The 19,340-nt window shown below is 43.6% G+C and overlaps 1 protein-coding gene across 1 annotated transcript in view; it reads right to left on the bottom strand.

Annotated features, from left to right (window-relative positions):
* The window catches only part of NCOA1 (nuclear receptor coactivator 1), a 60,268-nt gene extending 43,376 nt beyond the window's left edge, over positions 1-16,892 (bottom strand). The window contains 4 exon segments of the mRNA XM_068186664.1: positions 2,260-2,378; positions 5,928-6,001; positions 13,923-14,017; positions 16,694-16,892. Of these exon segments, the coding sequence (XP_068042765.1) occupies positions 2,260-2,378; positions 5,928-6,001; positions 13,923-14,017; positions 16,694-16,892 (487 nt within the window).
* Between the last annotated feature and the right edge of the window lie 2,448 nt (positions 16,893-19,340).

The raw sequence follows: 19,340 nt of genomic DNA on the forward strand, positions 1-19,340 counted from the left end.
AAAGTAACATAAAAGAGAATAAATTCAAATAAAACCAATTAAATTAAAATAAAATAAAATAAAATAATGAAATAAAATATAATAAAATTAAATACAAAAAAATAAAATAAAATAAAATAATGAAATAAAATAAAATAAAATAAAATAAAATAAAATAAACCAAAATAAAATAAAGTAACATAAAATAGAATAAATTCCAATAAAACCGATTGAAATTAAGTAAAATAAAATTAAATTAAAATTAAACAGATAACATAAAACCAAACGAATAAAACAAAATAAAATGAAATATAAAAAAATAAAGTAAAATGAAATGAAATAGAACAAAATAAAATGAAATAAAATAAAATAGAATAAAACAAAACAAAATGAAATAAAATAAAATAAAGTAAAATGAAATAAAATAAAACAAAATAAAATGAAATAAAATGAAATAAAATAAAATGAAACAAAATAAAACTAAATTAAATGAAATAAAAGAAAACAAAATAACATAAAGTAAAATAAAACAAAATAAAATGAAATAAAATAAAACAAAATAAAATGAAATAAAATAAAGTAAAATGAAATGAAATAAAACCAAATAAAATGAAATAAAACAAAACAAAATCAAATGAAATAAAACAAAACAAAATCAAATGAAATGAAATAAAATAAAGTAAAATGAAATAAAATAAAACAAAATCAAATGAAATAAAACAAAATAAAATGAAACAAAATAAAACAAAGTAAAATGAAATAAAACAAAACCAAATTAAATGAAATAAAATAGAACAAAATAAAACAAAATCAAATGAAATAAAAGAAAACAAAATAAAATGAAATAAAATAAAACAAAATAAAATGAAATAAAACAAAATAAAATGAAAAAAAACAAAACAAAATAAAATAAAACAAAATAACACAATATCAAATGAAATAAAACAAAACAAAATGAAATGAAATAAAACAAAATCAAATGAAATAAAATAAAATAAAGTAAAATGAAATAAAACAAAACAAAATAAAATAAAAACAAAATAAAACAAAATCAAATGAAATAAAACAAAACAAAATAAAATGAAACAAAATAAAACAAAATCAAATGAAATAAAACAAAATAAAATTAAAATTAAATAAAATAAAGTAAAATGAAATAAAATAAAATGAAATAAAACAAAACAAAATCAAATGAAATAAAATAGAACAAAATAAAATGGAATAAAACAAAACAAAACAAAATGAAATAAAACTAAATGAAATAAAATAAAACAAAATCAAATGAAATAAAAGAGAACAAAATAAAATGAAATGAAATAAAACAAAATCAAATGAAATAAAATAGAACAAAATCAAATTAAATAAAACAAAACAAAATCAAATGAAACAAAATAAAATAAAACCAAATCAAATGAAATAAAATAAAATAAAGTAAAATGAAATAAAATAAAACAAAATAAAAAGAAATAAAAGAAAACAAAATCAAATGAAATAAAACAAAACAAAATCAAATGAAATAAAATAGAACAAAATAAAACGAAATGAAACAAAACAAAATAAAATGAAATGAAATACAACAAGGTAAAATGAAATAAAATTAAACAAAATAAAATGAAGTAAAACAAAATAAAGTAAAATGAAATAAAATAAAACAAAATAAAATAAAATGAAATAAAATGAAATAAAATAAAACAAAATCAAATGAAATAAAATAAAATAAAACGAAACAAAATAAAACAAAATCAAATGAAATAAAATAGAACAAAATGAAATGGAATAAAACAAAATCAAATGAAACAAACTAAAATAAAGTAAAATGAAATAAAATAAAGTAAAATGAAATAAAACAAAACAAAATCAAATGAAACAAAACAAAATCAAATGAAACAAAACAAAACAAAATCTAATGAAATAAAACAAAACAAAATGAAATAAAAGAAAACAAAATCAAATGAAATAAAAGAAAACCAAATCGAACCCAATAAAATAGAATAAAATAAAATGAAACAAAATAAAACAAAATCAAATGAAACAAAACAAAATAAAACCAAATAAAATAGAATAAAATCAAATGAAATAAAATAGAATAAAATTAAATGAAATAAAACAAAACCAAATCAAATGAAATAAAATAGAACAAAATAAAACGAAATGAAATAAAACAAAATCAAATGAAATAAAATAGAATAAAATCAAATGAAATGAAACAGAATAAAATGAAATAAAATCCAATAAGGAAACCCGGCAGGCAGAAGCCGCGGGGCGGCGCTGAGAGCGCACCCAGGGACTTGGGCAGCAGGTTCCTGACGAAGTCGGCGTGGTCGCCCACGTGCAGCACGCTGTAAACGCTGGAGTCCATCAGCTCCTCCTGCCCGTAGCCCAGGTACCCCCGTCACGTTCTCCGACACGAACACGATGCGGCCCTCGCGGTTCACCACGAAGAAAAACCCGTCCAGGGCCTGCAGCGGGGAAAATCCAGGATTTTATCCCAAAAATGGAGAGAAAATCCAGGATTTGATCTCAAATATCCCAAAAATGGGACAAAAATGGGACGAAAATCCAGGATTTTATCCCAAAGATCCCAAAAAATGGGACAAAAATGGGACAAAAATCCAGGATTTGATCTCAAATATCGCGGAATTCGGAAAGAATTCCAAGGTTTTAGCCCAACTGCCCCGTCACGTTCTCCGACACGAACACGATGCGGCCCTCACGGTTCACCACGAAGAAAAACCCGTCCAGGGCCTGCAACGGGGAAAATCCCGGAGATTTTATCCCAAAAATGGAGAGAAAATCCAGGATTTGATCTCAAATATCCCAAAAATAGGACAAAAATGGGACAAAAATCCAGGATTTTATCCCAAATATCCCAAAAAATGGGACAAAAATGGGACAAAAATCCAGGATTTGATCTCAAATATCCCAAAAATAGGACAAAAATCCAGGATTTTATCCCAAAGATCCCAAAAATGGGACAAAAATGGGACAAAAATCCAGGATTTGATCTCAAATATCCCAAAAATAGGACAAAAATCCAGGATTTTATCCCAAATATCCCAAAAAATGGGACAAAAATGGGACAAAAATCCAGGATTTGATCTCAAATATCGCGGAATTTGGAAAGAATTCCAAGGTTTTAGCCCAACTGCCCCGTCACGTTCTCCGACACGAACACGATGCGGCCCTCGCGGTTCACCACGAAGAAAAACCCGTCCAGGGCCTGCAGCGGGGAAAATCCAGGATTTTATCCCAAAAATGGAGAGAAAATCCAGGATTTGATCTCAAATATCCCAAAAATAGGACAAAAATCCAGGATTTTATCCCAAATATCCCAAAAAATGGGACAAAAATTGGACAAAAATCCAGGATTTGATCTCAAATATCGCGGAATTCGGAAAGAATTCCAAGGTTTTAGCCCAACTGCCCCGTCACGTTCTCCGACACGAACACGATGCGGCCCTCGCGGTTCACCACGAAGAAAAACCCGTCCAGGGCCTGCAGCGGGGAAAATCCCGGAGATTTTATCCCAAATACCCCAAAAATGGAGAGAAAATCCAGGATTTGATCTCAAAGATCCCAAAAATGGGACAAAAATCCAGGATTTGATCCCAAATACCCCAAAAATGGGACAAAAATCCAGGATTTGATCTCAAATATCCCAAAAATAGGACAAAAATCCAGGATTTTTATCCCAAATATCCCAAAAAATGGGACAAAAATGGGACAAAAATCCAGGATTTTATCTCAAATATCCCAAAAATGGAGAGAAAATCCAGGATTTGATCTCAAATATCGCGGAATTCGGAAAGAATTCCAAGGTTTTAGCCCAACTGCCCCGTCACGTTCTCCGACACCAACACGATGCGGCCCTCGCGGTTCACCACGAAGAAAAACCCGTCCAGGGCCTGCAGCGGGGAAAATCCAGGATTTTATCCCAAAAATGGAGAGAAAATCCAGGATTTGATCTCAAATATCCCAAAAATAGGACAAAAATCCAGGATTTTATCCCAAATATCCCAAAAAATGGGACAAAAATGGGACAAAAATCCAGGATTTCATCTCAAATATCCCAAAAATAGGACAAAAATCCAGGATTTTATCCTAAATATCCAAAAAAATGGGACAAAAATGGGACAAAAATCCAGGATTTGATCTCAAATATCCCAAAAATAGGACAAAAATCCAGGATTTTATCCCAAATATCCCAAAAAATGGGAAAAAAATGGGACAAAAATCCAGGATTTTATCTCAAATATCCAAAAAATAGGACAAAAATCCAGGATTTTATCCCAAATATCCCAAAAAATGGGACAAAAATGGGACAAAAATCCAGGATTTGATCTCAAATATCCCAAAAATAGGACAAAAATCCAGGATTTGATCTCAAATATCCCAAAAAATGGGACAAAAATGGGACAAAAATCCAGGATTTGATCTCAAATATCGCGGAATTCGGAAAGAATTCCAAGGTTTTAGCCCAACTGCCCCGTCACGTTCTCCGACACGAACACGATGCGGCCCTCGCGGTTCACCACGAAGAAAAACCCGTCCAGGGCCTGCAACGGGGAAAATCCCGGAGATTTTATCCCAAATACCCCCAAAAATGGAGAGAAAATCCAGGATTTGATCTCAAATATCCCAAAAATAGGACAAAAATCCAGGATTTTATCCCAAAGATCCCAAAAAATGGGACAAAAATGGGACAAAAATCCAGGATTTGATCTCAAATATCCCAAAAATAGGACAAAAATCCAGGATTTTATCCCAAATATCCCAAAAAATGGGACAAAAATGGGACAAAAATCCAGGATTTGATCCCAAATATCCCAAAAATGGAGAGAAAATCCAGGATTTGATCTCAAATATCGCGGAATTCGGAAAGAATTCCAAGGTTTTAGCCCAACTGCCCCGTCACGTTCTCCGACACCAACACGATGCGGCCCTCGCGGTTCACCACGAAGAAAAACCCGTCCAGGGCCTGCAGCGGGGAAAATCCCACAGATTTTATCCCAAAAATGGAGAGAAAATCCAGGATTTGATCTCAAATATCCCAAAAATAGGACAAAAATCCAGGATTTTATCCTAAATATCCCAAAAAATGGGACAAAAATGGGACAAAAATCCAGGATTTGATCTCAAATATCCCAAAAAATGGGACAAAAATGGGACGAAAATCCAGGATTTTATCCCAAATATCCCAAAAAATGGGACAAAAATGGGACAAAAATCCAGGATTTGATCTCAAATATCCCAGAAATAAGACAAAAATCCAGGATTTTATCCCAAAGATCCCAAAAATGGAGAGAAAATCCAGGATTTGATCTCAAATATCGCGGAATTCGGAAAGAATTCCAAGGTTTTAGCCCAACTGCCCCGTCACGTTCTCCGACACCAACACGATGCGGCCCTCGCGGTTCACCACGAAGAAAAACCCGTCCAGGGCCTGCAACGGGGAAAATCCAGGATTTTATCCCAAAAATGGAGAGAAAATCCAGGATTTGATCTCAAATATCCCAAAAAATGGGATAAAAATGGGACAAAAATCCAGGATTTGATCTCAAATATCCCAAAAATAGGACAAAAATCCAGGATTTGATCTCAAATATCCCAAAAATGGGACAAAAATCCAGGATTTTATCCCAAATACCCCAAAAATGGGACAAAAATCCAGGATTTGATCTCAAATATCCCAAAAATAGGACAAAAATCCAGGATTTGATCTCAAATATCGCGGAATTCGGAAAGAATTCCAAGGTTTTAGCCCAACTGCCCCGTCACGTTCTCCGACACCAACACGATGCGGCCCTCGCGGTTCACCACGAAGAAAAACCCGTCCAGGGCCTGCAGCGGGGAAAATCCAGGATTTTATCCCAAAAATGGAGAGAAAATCCAGGATTTGATCTCAAATATCGCGGAATTCAGAAAGAATTCCAAGGTTTTAGCCCAACTGCCCCGTCACGTTCTCCGACACGAACACGATGCGGCCCTCGCGGTTCACCACGAAGAAAAACCCGTCCAGGGCCTGCAGCGGGGAAAATCCCACAGATTTTATCCCAAATACCCCAAAAATGGGATCCTCAAATCCCAAAATTCCACCCAAGACCCAAGATCCAGCTCCGTTATTCCAGAGGGTTCGGCTCCATGAGTGTGGAGAAGGTTCCCTCAAAGCTCTGGCGATTCCAGGATTCCAGCCAGGATCCATGATCCACCTTGAGATATTCCTGAATTTAGGTCCTCAGATCCCAAAATTCCAACCAGGAACCACGATCCAGCTCCGTTATTCCAGAGGGTTCAGCTCCATGAGTGTGGAGAAGGTTCCCCCAAAGCTTGGTGGGATTCCCGCTCTGGGAATTCCAGGATTCCAGCTGGGATCATGGATTTGGGTCCTCAAATTCCAGCCTGGATCCAAGATCCACCTTGGTTCTTCCTGGATTTGGGTCCTTCGATCCCAGGATTCCAGCCGGGATCGTGGATTTGGGTCCTCAGGTCCCAAAATTCCAACCGGGAACCAAGATCCACCTTGGTTATTCCATGGAAAACTGGGTGGGATCTCGAGTGTGGAGAACATTCTGTGGACGTCTGGGTCGATTCCAGGAATCCAGGTGGGATCCAAGGTCCACCAAGGTCCACCATTGTTATTCCAATGAATTCCCAAGGATTCGGCTCCATGAGTGTGGAGAAGGTTCCCTCAAAGCTTGGCTGGGTTCCCGCTCGGGGAATTCCAGGATTCCAGCCGGGATCCAAGATCCACCTCGGTTCTTCCTGGATTCAGTTCCATGAGCAGGGAGAAGATTCCATGGAAAACTGGGTGGGATCTTGAGTGTGGAGAAGGTTCCCTCAAAGCTTGGCTGGGTTCCCGCTCTGGGAATTCCAGGATTCCAGTCGGGATCCAAGATCCACCTCGGTTTTTCCTGGATTTGGGTCCTTCAGTCCCAGGATTCCAGCCAGGATCATGGATTTGGGTCCTCAAATTCCAGCCGGGATCCAAGATCCACCTCGGTTCTTCCTGGATTTGGCTCCTTCGATCCCAGGATTCCAGCCTGAATGATGACTTTGGATCCTCAGATCCCAAAATTCCAACCGGGAACCGAGATCCACCGTGGTTATTCCTGGATTCGGCTCCATGAGTCTGGAGAAGGTTCCCTCAAGGCTCTGGCGATTCCAGGATTCCAGCCAGGATCCAAGATCCACCTTGAGATATTCCTGAATTTAGGTCCTCAGATCCCAAAATTCCAACCAGGAACCACGATCCAGCTCCGTTATTCCAGAGGGTTCGGCTCCATGAGTGTGGAGAAGGTTCCCTCAAAGCTTGGCTGGGTTCCCGCCCTGGGAATTCCAGGATTCCAGCCGGGATCCAAGATCCACCTCGGTTATTCCTGGATTCAGTTCCATGAGCGTGGAGAAGATTCCATGGAAAACTGGGTGGGATCTTGAGTGTGGAGAAGGTTCCGTGGAAGTTTGGGTGGATTCCCGCTCTGGGAATTCCAGGATTCCAGTCGGGATCCAAGATCCACCTCAGTTATTCCTGGATTCAGTTCCATGAGCGTGGAGAAGATTCCATGGAAAACTGGGTGAGATCTTGAGTGTGGAGAAGGTTCCGTGGAAGTTTGGGTGGATTCCCGCTCTGGAATTCCAGGATTCCAGCCGGGATCCAAGATCCACCTCGGTTCTTCCTGGATTTGGGTCCTTCGATCCCAGGATTCCAGCCGGGATCATGGATTTGGGTCCTCAAATTCCAGCCGGGATCCAAGATCCACCTCGGTTTTTCCTGGATTTGGGTCCTTCAGTCCCAGGATTCCAGCCGGGATCGTGGATTTGGGTCCTCAGGTCCCAAAATTCCAACCGGGAACCAAGATCCACCTTGGTTATTCCATGGAAAACTGGGTGGGATCTCGAGTGTGGAGAACATTCTGTGGACGTTTGGGTGGATTCCTGGAATCCAGGTGGGATCCAAGGTCCACCAAGGTCCACCATTGTTATTCCAATGAATTCCCAAGGATTCGGCTCCATGAGTGTGGAGAAGGTTCCCCCAAAGCTTGGTGGGATTCCTGCTCTGGGAATTCCAGGATTCCAACCTGGATCTAAGATCCACCTCGGTTCTTCCTGGATTTGGCTCCTTGACTGGGGAGAAGATTCCATGGAAAACTGGGTGGGATCTTGAGTGTGGAGAAGGTCCCGTGGAAGTTTGGGTGGATTCCTGCTTTGGGAATTCCAGGATTCCAGGCGGGATCCAAGATCCACCTCGGTTCTTCCTGGATTCAGTTCCATGAGCGTGGAGAAGATTCCATGGAAAACTGGGTGGGATCTTGAGTGTGGAGAAGGTTCTGTGGAAGTTTGGGTGGATTCCCGCTCTGGAATTCCAGGATTCCAGTCGGGATCCGAGGTCCACCTCGGTTACTCCAATGGATTCCCACAGATTTGGTTCCATAGGTCTGGAGAAGGTTCCCTCAAAGCTCTGGCGATTCCAGGATTCCAGCCAGGATCCATGATCCACCTTGAGATATTCCTGAATTTAGGTCCTCAGATCCCAAAATTCCACCCAAGACCCAAGATCCAGCTCCGTTATTCCAGAGGGTTCGGCTCCATGAGTGTGGAGAAGGTTCCCCCAAAGCTTGGTGGGATTCCCGCTCTGGGAATTCCAGGATTCCAGCCGAGATCCAAGATCCACCTCGGTTCTTCCTGGAGTTGGCTCCTTGACTGGGGAGAAGATTCCATGGAAAACTGGGTGGGATCTTGAGTGTGGAGAAGGTTCCGTGGAAGTTTGGGTGGGTTCCCGCTCTGGGAATTCCAGGATTCCAGCCGGGGTCCAAGATCCACCTCGGTTATTCCTGGATTCAGTTCCATGAGCGTGGAGAAGATTCCATGGAAAACTGGGTGGGATCTTAAGTGTGGAGAAGGTTCCGTGGAAGTTTGGCTGGGTTCCCGCTCTGGGAATTCCAGGATTCCAGCCGGGATCCAAGATCCACCTCGGTTCTTCCTGGATTTGGGTCCTTCAGTCCCAGGATTCCAGCCTGGATGATGACTTTGGATCCTCAGATCCCAAAATTCCAACCGGGAACCGAGATCCACCGTGGTTATTCCTGGATTCGGCTCCATGAGTGTGGAGAAGGTTCCCTCAAAGCTTGGCTGGGTTCCCGCTCGGGGAATTCCAGGATTCCAGCCGGGATTGTGGATTTGGATCCTCAAATCCCAAAATTCCATCCAAGACCAAAGACCCACCTTGGTTTTTCCTGGAATCCCAGAATTCCATCCCGGATCCAAGATCTGGGCCCTCAAATCCCAAAGCTCCATCCAAGATCAAAGACCCATCCTGGTTTTTCCTGGAATTCCAGGATTCCAAGATCCACCTTGGTTTTTCCTGGAATTGGGTCCTCGAATCCCTAAATTCCATCTGGGATCCAAAACTGGAATCCCCAAATCGCAGAATTCCATCCGGGATCCAAGATTTGGGTCCTCACATCCCAAAATTCCATCTGGGATCCAAGATTTGGATCCTCAAATCCCAAAATTCCATCCGGGATCCAATATTTGGGTCCTCAAATCCCAAAATTCCATCTGGGATCCAAGATTTGGATCCTCAAATCCCAAAATTCCATCTGGGCTCCAAGATTTGGGTCCTCAAATCCCAAAATTCCATCCAGGATCCAAGATTTGGGTCCTCAAATCCCAAAATTCCATCCAGGATCCAAGATTTGGGTCCTCACATCCCAAAATTCCCAAGATCCGAGACCCACCAGGATTCCCACCCGAAACAGGGAAAGAAAGGCCCGACCCAAGGCTTGGGAAAATCCAAAAATCCTGATCCCGATCCTGATCCTGATCCCAAATCCCAATTCAATCACGCTCCAAGCCCTGATCCCAATCCTGATCCCAAATCCCAATTCAATCACGCTCCAAGTCCTGATCCTGATCCTGATCCTGATCCCAAATCCCAATTCAATCACGCTCCAAGCCCTGATCCTGATCCCAAATCCCAATTCAATCACGCTCCAAGTCCTGATCCTGATCCTGATCCCAAATCCCAATTCAATCACGCTCCAAGTCCTGATCCTGATCCTGATCCTGATCCCAAATCCCAATTCAATCACGCTCCTGATCCTGATCCTGATCCTGATCCCAAATCCCAATTCAATCACGCTCCAAGTCCTGATCCTGATCCTGATCCCAAATCCCAATTCAATCACGCTCCAAGCCCTCATCCTGATCCTGATCCCAAATCCCAAATCCCAATTCAATCACGCTCCAAGTCCTGATCCCGATCCCAAATCCCAATTCAATCACGCTCCAAGTCCTGATCCTGATCCTGATCCTGATCCCAAATCCCAATTCAATCACGCTCCTGATCCTGATCCTGATCCTGATCCCAAATCCCAATTCAATCACGCTCCAAGTCCTGATCCTGATCCTGATCCCAAATCCCAATTCAATCACGCTCCAAGTCCTGATCCTGATCCTGATCCTGATCCTGATCCTGATCCCAAATCCCAATTCAATCACGCTCCAAGTCCTGATCCTGATCCTGATCCCAAATCCCAATTCAATCACGCTCCTGATCCCGATCCTGATCCTGATCCCAAATCCCAATTCAATCACGCTCCTGATCCTGATCCTGATCCTGATCCCAAATCCCAAATCCCAATTCAATCACGCTCCAAGTCCTGATCCTGATCCTGATCCCAAATCCCAAATCCCAATTCAATCACGCTCCAAGTCCTGATCCCGATCCTGATCCTGATCCCAAATCCCAAATCCCAATTCAATCACGCTCCAAGTCCTGATCCTGATCCTGATCCCAAATCCCAATTCAATCACGCTCCAAGTCCTGATCCTGATCCCAAATCCCAAATCCCAATTCAATCACGCTCCAAGTCCTGATCCTGATCCTGATCCTGATCCCAAATCTCAATTCAATCACGCTTCAAGTCCTGATCCTCATCCTGATCCCAAATCCCAAATCCCAGTTCAATCACGCTCCTGATCCTGATCCTGATCCCAAATCCCAATTCAATCACGCTCCAAGTCCTGATCCTGATCCTGATCCCAAATCCCAATTCAATCACACTCCAAGCCCTGATCCTGATCCTGATCCTGATCCCAAATCCCAATTCAATCACGCTCCAAGTCCTGATCCCGATCCTGATCCTGATCCCAAATCCCAATTCAATCACGCTCCAAGTCCTGATCCTGATCCTGATCCCAAATCCCAATTCAATCACGCTCCAAGCCCTGATCCTGATCCTGATCCCAAATCCCAAATCCCAATTCAATCACGCTCCTGATCCTGATCCCGATCCCGATCCAAACCCCAAATCACAATTCAATCACGCTCCAAGTCCTGATCCTGAACCTGGTCCCGATCCCAAATCCCAATTCAATCACGCTCCAAGTCCTGATCCCGATCCCAAATCCCAATTCAATCACGCTCCAAGTCCCGATCCCGATCCTGATCCCAAATCCCAAATCCCAATTCAATCACGCTCCAAGTCCTGATCCCTATCCTAATCCCAAATCCCAAATCAATCACGTCTCTAGACCAGATCCAGATCCTGCTCCTAATCCTGATCCTGATCCCGACTCTAATCCCAAATCCCAATTCAATCCCATTCCCTGTCCAGATCCTGATCCAAGTCCTGCTCCTGGTCCTGATCCTGATGCTAATCCTAATCCCGATTGTAATCCTGATCCTAATTCTGAATCTCAACTCAATCCCATTCCTAGTCCAAACCCTAGTCCTAATCCTAATGCTGATCCTGACTCTAATCCCGAATCCCAGTTCAATCACATCCTTAGTCCAGGTCTAAATCCTGCTCCTCATCCTAAACCTGACTCTAACCCCAAGCCCCAATCCAGTCGCGTTCCCAGTCCGGCTCCTGATCCGAGTCCTGCTGCTGCTGGTCCTGATCCTAATCCTGATCCTGATCCTAATTCTGAGTCTCAGCTCAATCACGTTCTTAGTCCAGACCCTGATCCGGATCCCTCCAAACCCAAACCCCTAAAACCCGAGATTAACCCCTAAAACCCGACATTAACCCCCTAAAACCCGACATTAACCCCCTAAAACCCGAGATCAACCCCTAAAACCCGAGATTAACCCCTAAAACCCGAGATTAACCCCTAAAACCCGAGATTAACCCCTAAAACCTGAGATTAACCTTCTAAAACCAGTCGTAAACTCCTCAAACCCAACACTAAGCCACTAAAAGCCAGGCTTAAGCCTCTAAAACCAGCCTTAAACCCCCAAAGCGCAGGATTAAACCCCCACATCCTCAAATTTAAACCCCAAAACCTGGGTTTAAACCCCCAAACCCCAGTTTTAAACCCACGGAACCCAGTTTTGAACGCCCAAACCCCAGTTTCAAACCCCTAAAACCTGGGTTTAAACCCCCAAACCCCAGTTTCAAACCCCCAAACCCCAGTTTTAAACCCCCCAAACCCCAATTTTAACCCCCCAAACCCCAATTTTAAACCCCCCAAAACCCAGTTTCAAACCCCCAAACCCCAGTTTTAAACCCCCCAAACCCCAATTTTAACCCCCCAAACCCATTTTTAACCCCCCAAACCCCAGTTTCAAACCCCCAAACCCCAATTTTAAACCCCCCAAAGCCAGTTTTAATCCCCAAAACCCCAGTTTTAACCCCCCAAACCCCAGTTTCAAACCCCTAAAACCTGGGTTTAAACCCCCAAACCCCAGGATTAAACCCCCAAACCCAGTTTTAAACCCCCAAACCCCAGTTTTAACCCCACAAACCCCAGTTTCAAACCCCCATACCCCAATTTTAACCCCCAAACCCCAGTTTCAAACCCCCAAACCCCAGTTTTAACCCCCCAGACCCCAGTTTCAAACCCCCAAATCCCAATTTTAACACCCCAAACCCCAGTTTTAACACCCCAAACCCCAATTTTAACCCCCCAAACCCTGGGATTAAACTCCCAAAACCCAATTTTAAACCCCCAAACCCCAGTTTTAAACCCCCAAAACCAGGTTTAAACTCCCAAAACCCAGTTTTAAACTCCTAAACCCCGGGATTGAACCCCCAAACCCCAGGCTTAAACCCCCAAACCCAGTTTCAAACCCCCAATCCCCAATTTTAAACCCCCAAACCCCAATTTTAACCCCCCAAACCCCAGTTTTAAACCCCCAAACACAATTTTAAACCCCCAAACCCCAATTTTAACCCCCCAAACCCCAGTTTTAAACCCCCAATCCCCAATTTTAACCCCCCAATCCCCAATTTTAACCCCCAAACCCCAATTTTAACCCCCCAAACCCCAGTTTCAAACCCCCAAACCCAATTTTAAACACCCAATCCCCAACTTTAACCCCCCAAACCCCAATTTTAACCACCCAATCCCCAGTTTCAAACCCCCAAACCCCAATTTTAACCCCCCAAACCCCAATTTTAACCCCCCAAACCCCAGTTTCAAACTCCCAACCCCCAATTTTAACCCCCCAAACCCCAGTTTCAACCCCCCAAACCCAATTTTAAACCCCCAAACCCAGTTTCAAACCCCCAAACCCAATTTTAAACCCCCAAACCCAATTTTAAACCCCCAAACCCCAGTTTCAACCCCCCAAACCCCAGTTTCACACCTCTAAAACCTGGGTTTAAACCCCCCAAAACCCAATTTAAAACCCCAATCCCCAATTTTAACCCCCCAAACCCCAGTTTCAAACCCCCAAACCCTGGGTTTAAACCCCAAAACCCCAATTTTAACCCCCAAACCCCAGTTTTAAACCCCCAATCCCCAATTTTAACCCCCCAAACCAAATTTTAAACCCCCCAATCCCCAATTTTAACCCCCCAAACCCAATTTTAACCCCCCAAACCCCAGTTTCAACCCCCCGAGCCCCGGCGCCGCAGCGCCGCGTGCCCCAAAGCCCGGGATTTTTCTGCGTGCCGCCCGCGCCGTCCCCGGTGTCCCGGGGGAGCTCGGGGCCCCACCTCGAGCAGGAGCGGCCCCAGCGACTCCTTCTCGATGACGCCCTGGCTGCTGGAGGAGACGTCGGATTTCTGCACGTCGTCATCCGCCGATTTCTCTGCGCGACGCCAATTCCGCGCTTCAGCCCCGGAGCCGGCAGAGGAAAACGCGTCCCCGCCGAGTGGCTCCCCCCGAAATTTCCCCTCAACTTCCCCAAACTCTCCCTGGGTTTTTTATCCCCCCAAAATTTCTCCCAAAACTCCCCCGAATTTTCTCCAGTTTTTGCCCAAGTTTTCCCTGGTTTCGTCCGGATTTTTCCTCACTTTTTGCCCGCATTTCCCTGTTTTCCCTCCAAATTTTCCCCAAATTTTCCGCGATTTCCGCCAAATTTACCCCGACTTTCCACCCATTTTTTCCCCAGTTTCCCCCCAAATTTCCCCTGAATTTCCACCCATTTTCCCCCAATTTCCCCCCAAATTTCCCCTGAATTTCCACCCATTTTTTCCCCCCAATTTCCCCCCAAATTTCCCCTGAATTTCCACAACGTTTCCCCCAAATTTCCCCAATTTCCCCCCAAATTTCCCCTGAATTTCCACCCATTTTTTCCCCAAATCCCGCCCAAATTTCCCCCCAAATTTCCACCCATTTTCCCCCAATTTCCCCCCAAATTTCCCCTGAATTTCCACCACATTTCTCCCAAATTTCCCCAATTTGTCCCCAAATTTCCCCTGAATTTCCACCCATTTTCCCCCAATTTCCCCCCAAATTTCCCCTGAATTTCCACCCATTTTCCCCCAATTTCCCCCCAAATTTCCCCTGAATTTCCACCCATTTTCCCCCAATTTCCCCCCAAATTTCCCCTGAATTTCCACCCATTTTCTCCCCAATTTCCCCCCAATTTCCCCCCGAATTCCCCCCAAATTTCCCCAGAATTTCCACCACGTTTCCCCCAAATTTCCCCAATTTCTCCCCAAACTTCCCCAAATTTCACCCGAATTTTCCGCTGATTTTCCCCCAAATTTTCCAGGACTTTTCTCTAAATTGGCCCCAATTTTTCCCCTCATTTTCCTCCATTTTCCCCCAAATTTCCCCCACATTTCTCCCAAATTCTCTCCTGATTTTTCCCATCATTTCCCCAAATTTCCCCTGAATTTTCCCCGATTTGCCCTCAATTTCCCCCAATTTTACCTCAAATTTCCCCTGAATTTTCCCTGCTTTTTCTCCAAATTTCCCCTGCATTTTCCCCAGTTTTCCCCCAAATTTTCCCCCTAATTTTTCCATGGTTTCGTCCCGATGTTTCCCAGAATTTTCAGTGATTTTTCCCCAATTTTTTTCAGAACTTTTCTCAAATTTCCCCTTTTTCTCCCAATTTTTTGCGACTTTCCTCCCCGTTTTCCCCAAGTGTTTCCTGACATTTTCCCAAATTTCCCCCCGATTCTTCCCCAATTTCCCCCCAAATTTCCCCCCAATTTCCCCGCGATTTTTCCCCGATTTCCCCCTGATTTCCCCCTAATTTCCCCCATTTCTCCCCAAATTTCCCCCAATTTCCCCCCGATTTCCTGCCAAATTTCCCCCAATTTCCCCCACAATTCCCCCCAATTTCCCCCCGCATTTCCCCCAATTTCCCCCGATTTCTCCCCAAATTTCCCCAAATTTCCCCCCGATTCTTCCCCAGTTTCCCCCCAAATTTCCCCCCAAATTTCCCCTCAATTTTTCCCCAATTTCCCCCCATTTCTCCCCAAATTTCCCCCAATTTCCCCCCAAATTTCCCCCCGCATTTTCCCCAAACTTCCCCCCAATTCCCCCCCCATTTCTCCCCAAATTTCCCCCCAATTCCCCCCCAATTTGCCCCCGATTTCCCCCTAAATTTCCCCCATTTCTTCCCAAATTTCCCCCAATTTCTCCCCGCATTTCCCTCTGATTTTTCCCCAATTTCCTCCAATTTCCCCCCAAATTTCCCCCAATTTCCCCCAATTTCCCCCCAAATTTCTCCCCAATTTCCCCCCGATTTTTCCCCGATTTCCCCCTGATTTCCCCCCATTTCTCCCCAAACTTCCCCCGATTCTTCCCCAATTTCCCCCGAATTTCCCCCGATTTCTCCCCAAATTTCCCCCCGATTCTTCCCCGATTTTCCCCCAAATTTCCCCCTAATTTCCCCCCATTTCTCCCCAAATTTCCCCAAATTTCCCGATTCTTCCCCGATTTCCCCCCAAATTTCCCCCCAATTCCCCCCGCATTTCCCCCCAATTTCCACCTGATTTCCCCCAATTTCCCCCTGATTTTTCCCCTATTTCCCCCGATTTCCCCCCAAATTTCCCCCCGATTCCCCCCCAAATTTCCCCCTGATTCTTCCCCGCATTTCCCCCCAATTTCCCCCCAATTTCTCCCCCCATTTCCCCCCAATTTCCCCCCAAATTTCCCCCAATTTCCCCCCGCATTTCCCCCCAATTTCCCCCGATTTCTCCCCAAATTTCCCCAAATTTCCCCCCAATTTCCCCCTGATTTCCCCCCAATTTCCCCCCGCATTTCCCCCCAATTTCCCCCTGATTTCCCCCCAATTTCTCCCCAAATTTCCCCCCGATTCTTCCCCGATTTCCCCCCGCATTTCCCCCCAATTTCCCCCCGATTCTTCCCCAATTTCCCGCCAAATTTCCCCCAATTTCCCCCCGCATTTCCCTCTGATTTTTCCCCAATTTCCCCCGATTTCCCCCCAAATTTCCCCCCAATTTCCCCCCAATTTCCCCCCAAATTTCCCCCCGATCCCCCGCGATCCCCCGATTCCGGGGCTGCGGACCCTGCTCCAGGCGCTTGATCTGCTGGATCTGGTCCACGGTTTTCTTCAGGATCTGGCCCTGCTCGGGTTTGGCGCCCAGCGAGTCCAGGTCGCCCAGGTTGGCCGACAGCAGCTCGGCCAGCTCGGCCAGGTAGCGCTGCTCCTGCTCGCGCCGCCGCTTCTCCGCGCTGCCGCAAAAAAAATCCAAATTTTTCCCCATTTTCCCCAAAAATTCCCAAAATTCCCCCCCTTTTCCCCTCTTTTTTCCCATTTTTCACGATTTTTCCCCAAATTTTTCACAATTTTTTCCCATTTTCTCCCATTTTTCCCCCAAGTTTTTGCTCCTGCTGGCACCACTTCTCCGCGCTACCAAGACAAAATTCCAATTTTCCCAAATTTTCCCAAACTTTCCCCAATTCTCCCCATTTTTTCCCGATTTTTCCCACGCTTTATCCAATTTTTCACCATTTTTTCCTAAATTTTTCACGATTTTTCCCAATTTTTCCCCATTTTCTCCCATTTTCCCCCAGCTTTTTGCTCCTGCTGGCGCCGCTTCTCCGCGCTGCCAGAAAAAAAGATCCCAACTCTCACCAGTTTCCCAAAAATTCCTAAAAATTCCCAAATTTTCCCAAATTCCCCCCTTTCTCCCCCGTTTTTTCCCAATTTTTCCCAATTTTTTCCCCAAATTTTTCCCAATTTTCCCCATTTTTTCCCATTTTTCTCCCATTTTCCCCCAAGTTTTTGCTCCTGCTGGCGCCGCTTCTCCGCGCTACCAAGACAAAATTCCAATTTTCCCAAACTTTCCCCAATTCTCCCCTTGTTTTCCCGGTTTTTCCCATGCTTTTCCCAATTTTTCACCATTTTTTCCCAATTTTTCACGATTTTTTCCCAATTTTTTCCCATTTTTCTCCCATTTTCCCCCAAGTTTTTGCTCCTGCTCGCGCCGCCGCTTCTCCGCGCTGCCACAGAAAAAGATCCCAACTCGCACTGCTTTCCCAAAAATTCCCAAAAATTCCCAAATTTTCCCAAAATTCCCCCCCTTTTTCCCCTATTTTTCCCAATTTTTCACCATTTTTTCCCCAAAATTTTCACGATTTTTTCCAATTTTTTCCCATTTTTTCCCCTGATTTTTTACTCCTGCTCGCGCCGCCGCTTCTCCGCACTGCCGCAAAAAAAAATCCCAAATTTTTCCCCATTTTCCCCAAAAATTCCCAAATTTCCCCAATTCTCCCCGTTTTTTCCTGATTTTTCCCCAAGTTTCTTCCAATTTTTCACGATTTTCCCCAATTTTTTCCCCATTTTTCTCCCATTTTTCCCCCAAGTTTTTGCTCCTGCTGGCGCCGCTTCTCCTCGCTGCCAGAAAAAATTCCCGTTTTTTCCCGTATTTTCCACGTTTTTCCCAAATTTTCCCAAATTCTCACAAATTCTCCTCGTTTTTTCCTGATTTTTCCCATGCTTTTCCCAATTTTTCATGATTTTTCCCAATTTTTTCCCAATTTTTTCCCATTTTTCCCCAAGTTTTTGCTCCTGCTGGCGCCGCTTCTCGGCGCTGCCGCAGAAAAAGATCCCAACTCGCACTGCTTTCCCAAAAATTCCCAAATTTTCCCAAATTTTCCCAAATTTTCCCCAAATTCCCCCCCTTTTTCCCATGCTTTTCCCAATTTTTCACCATTTTTTCCCAATTTTTCACGATTTTTTCCCAATTTTTTCCCATTTTCTCCCATTTTTCCCCAAGTTTTTGCTCCTGCTGGCGCCGCTTCTCCGCGCTACCAAGACAAAATTCCAATTTTCCCAAAAATTCCCAAATTTGCCCAAATTTTCCCAAAATTCCCCCCCTTTTTCCCCTATTTTTTTCCAAATTTTCACGATTTTTTCCCATTTTTTTCCCATTTTCTCCCATTTTCCCCCCAAGTTTTTGCTCCTGCTCGCGCCGCCGCTTCTCCGCACTGCCGCAAAAAAAATCCCAAATTTTTCCCCATTTTCCCCAAAAATTCCCAAATTTCCCCAATCCTCCCCGTTTTTTTCCTGATTTTTCCCAAGTTTTTTCCAATTTTTCACGATTTTTTCCCCAATTTTTTCCCATTTTCTCCCATTTTTCCCCAAGTTTTTGCTCCTGCTCGCGCCGCCGCTTCTCCGCGCTGCCGCAAAAAAAAAATCCCAAATTTTTCCCCATTTTCCCCAAAAATTCCCAAATTTTCCCAAAATTCCCCCCCTTTTTCCCCTGTTTTTCCCAATTTTTCACGATTTTTTCCCAAATTTTTCACAATTTTTTCCCATTTTTTCCCATTTTTCCCCCAAGTTTTTGCTCCTGCTGGCGCCACTTCTCCACGCTACCAAGACAAAATTCCAATTTTCCCAAACTTTCCCCAATTCTCCCCATTTTTTCCCGGTTTTTCCCAAACTTTCCCAATTTTTCACCATTTTTTCCCAATTTTTCACGATTTTTTCCCAATCTTTTCCCATTTTCTCCCATTTTCTCCCCAAGTTTTCGCTCCTGCTCGCGCCGCCGCTTCTCCGCACTGCCGCAAAAAAAATCCCAAATTTTTCCCCATTTTTCCCAAAAATTCCCAAATTTTCCCAAAATTCCCCCCCTTTTCCCCTATTTTTTCCCAATTTTTCACCATTTTTTCCCCAAATTTTTCCCAATTTTTTCCCAGTTTCTCCCATT

Source organism: Anomalospiza imberbis, chromosome 3 (assembly GCF_031753505.1).
Source record: "Anomalospiza imberbis isolate Cuckoo-Finch-1a 21T00152 chromosome 3, ASM3175350v1, whole genome shotgun sequence".
Taxonomy (NCBI): Eukaryota; Metazoa; Chordata; class Aves; order Passeriformes; family Viduidae; genus Anomalospiza; species Anomalospiza imberbis.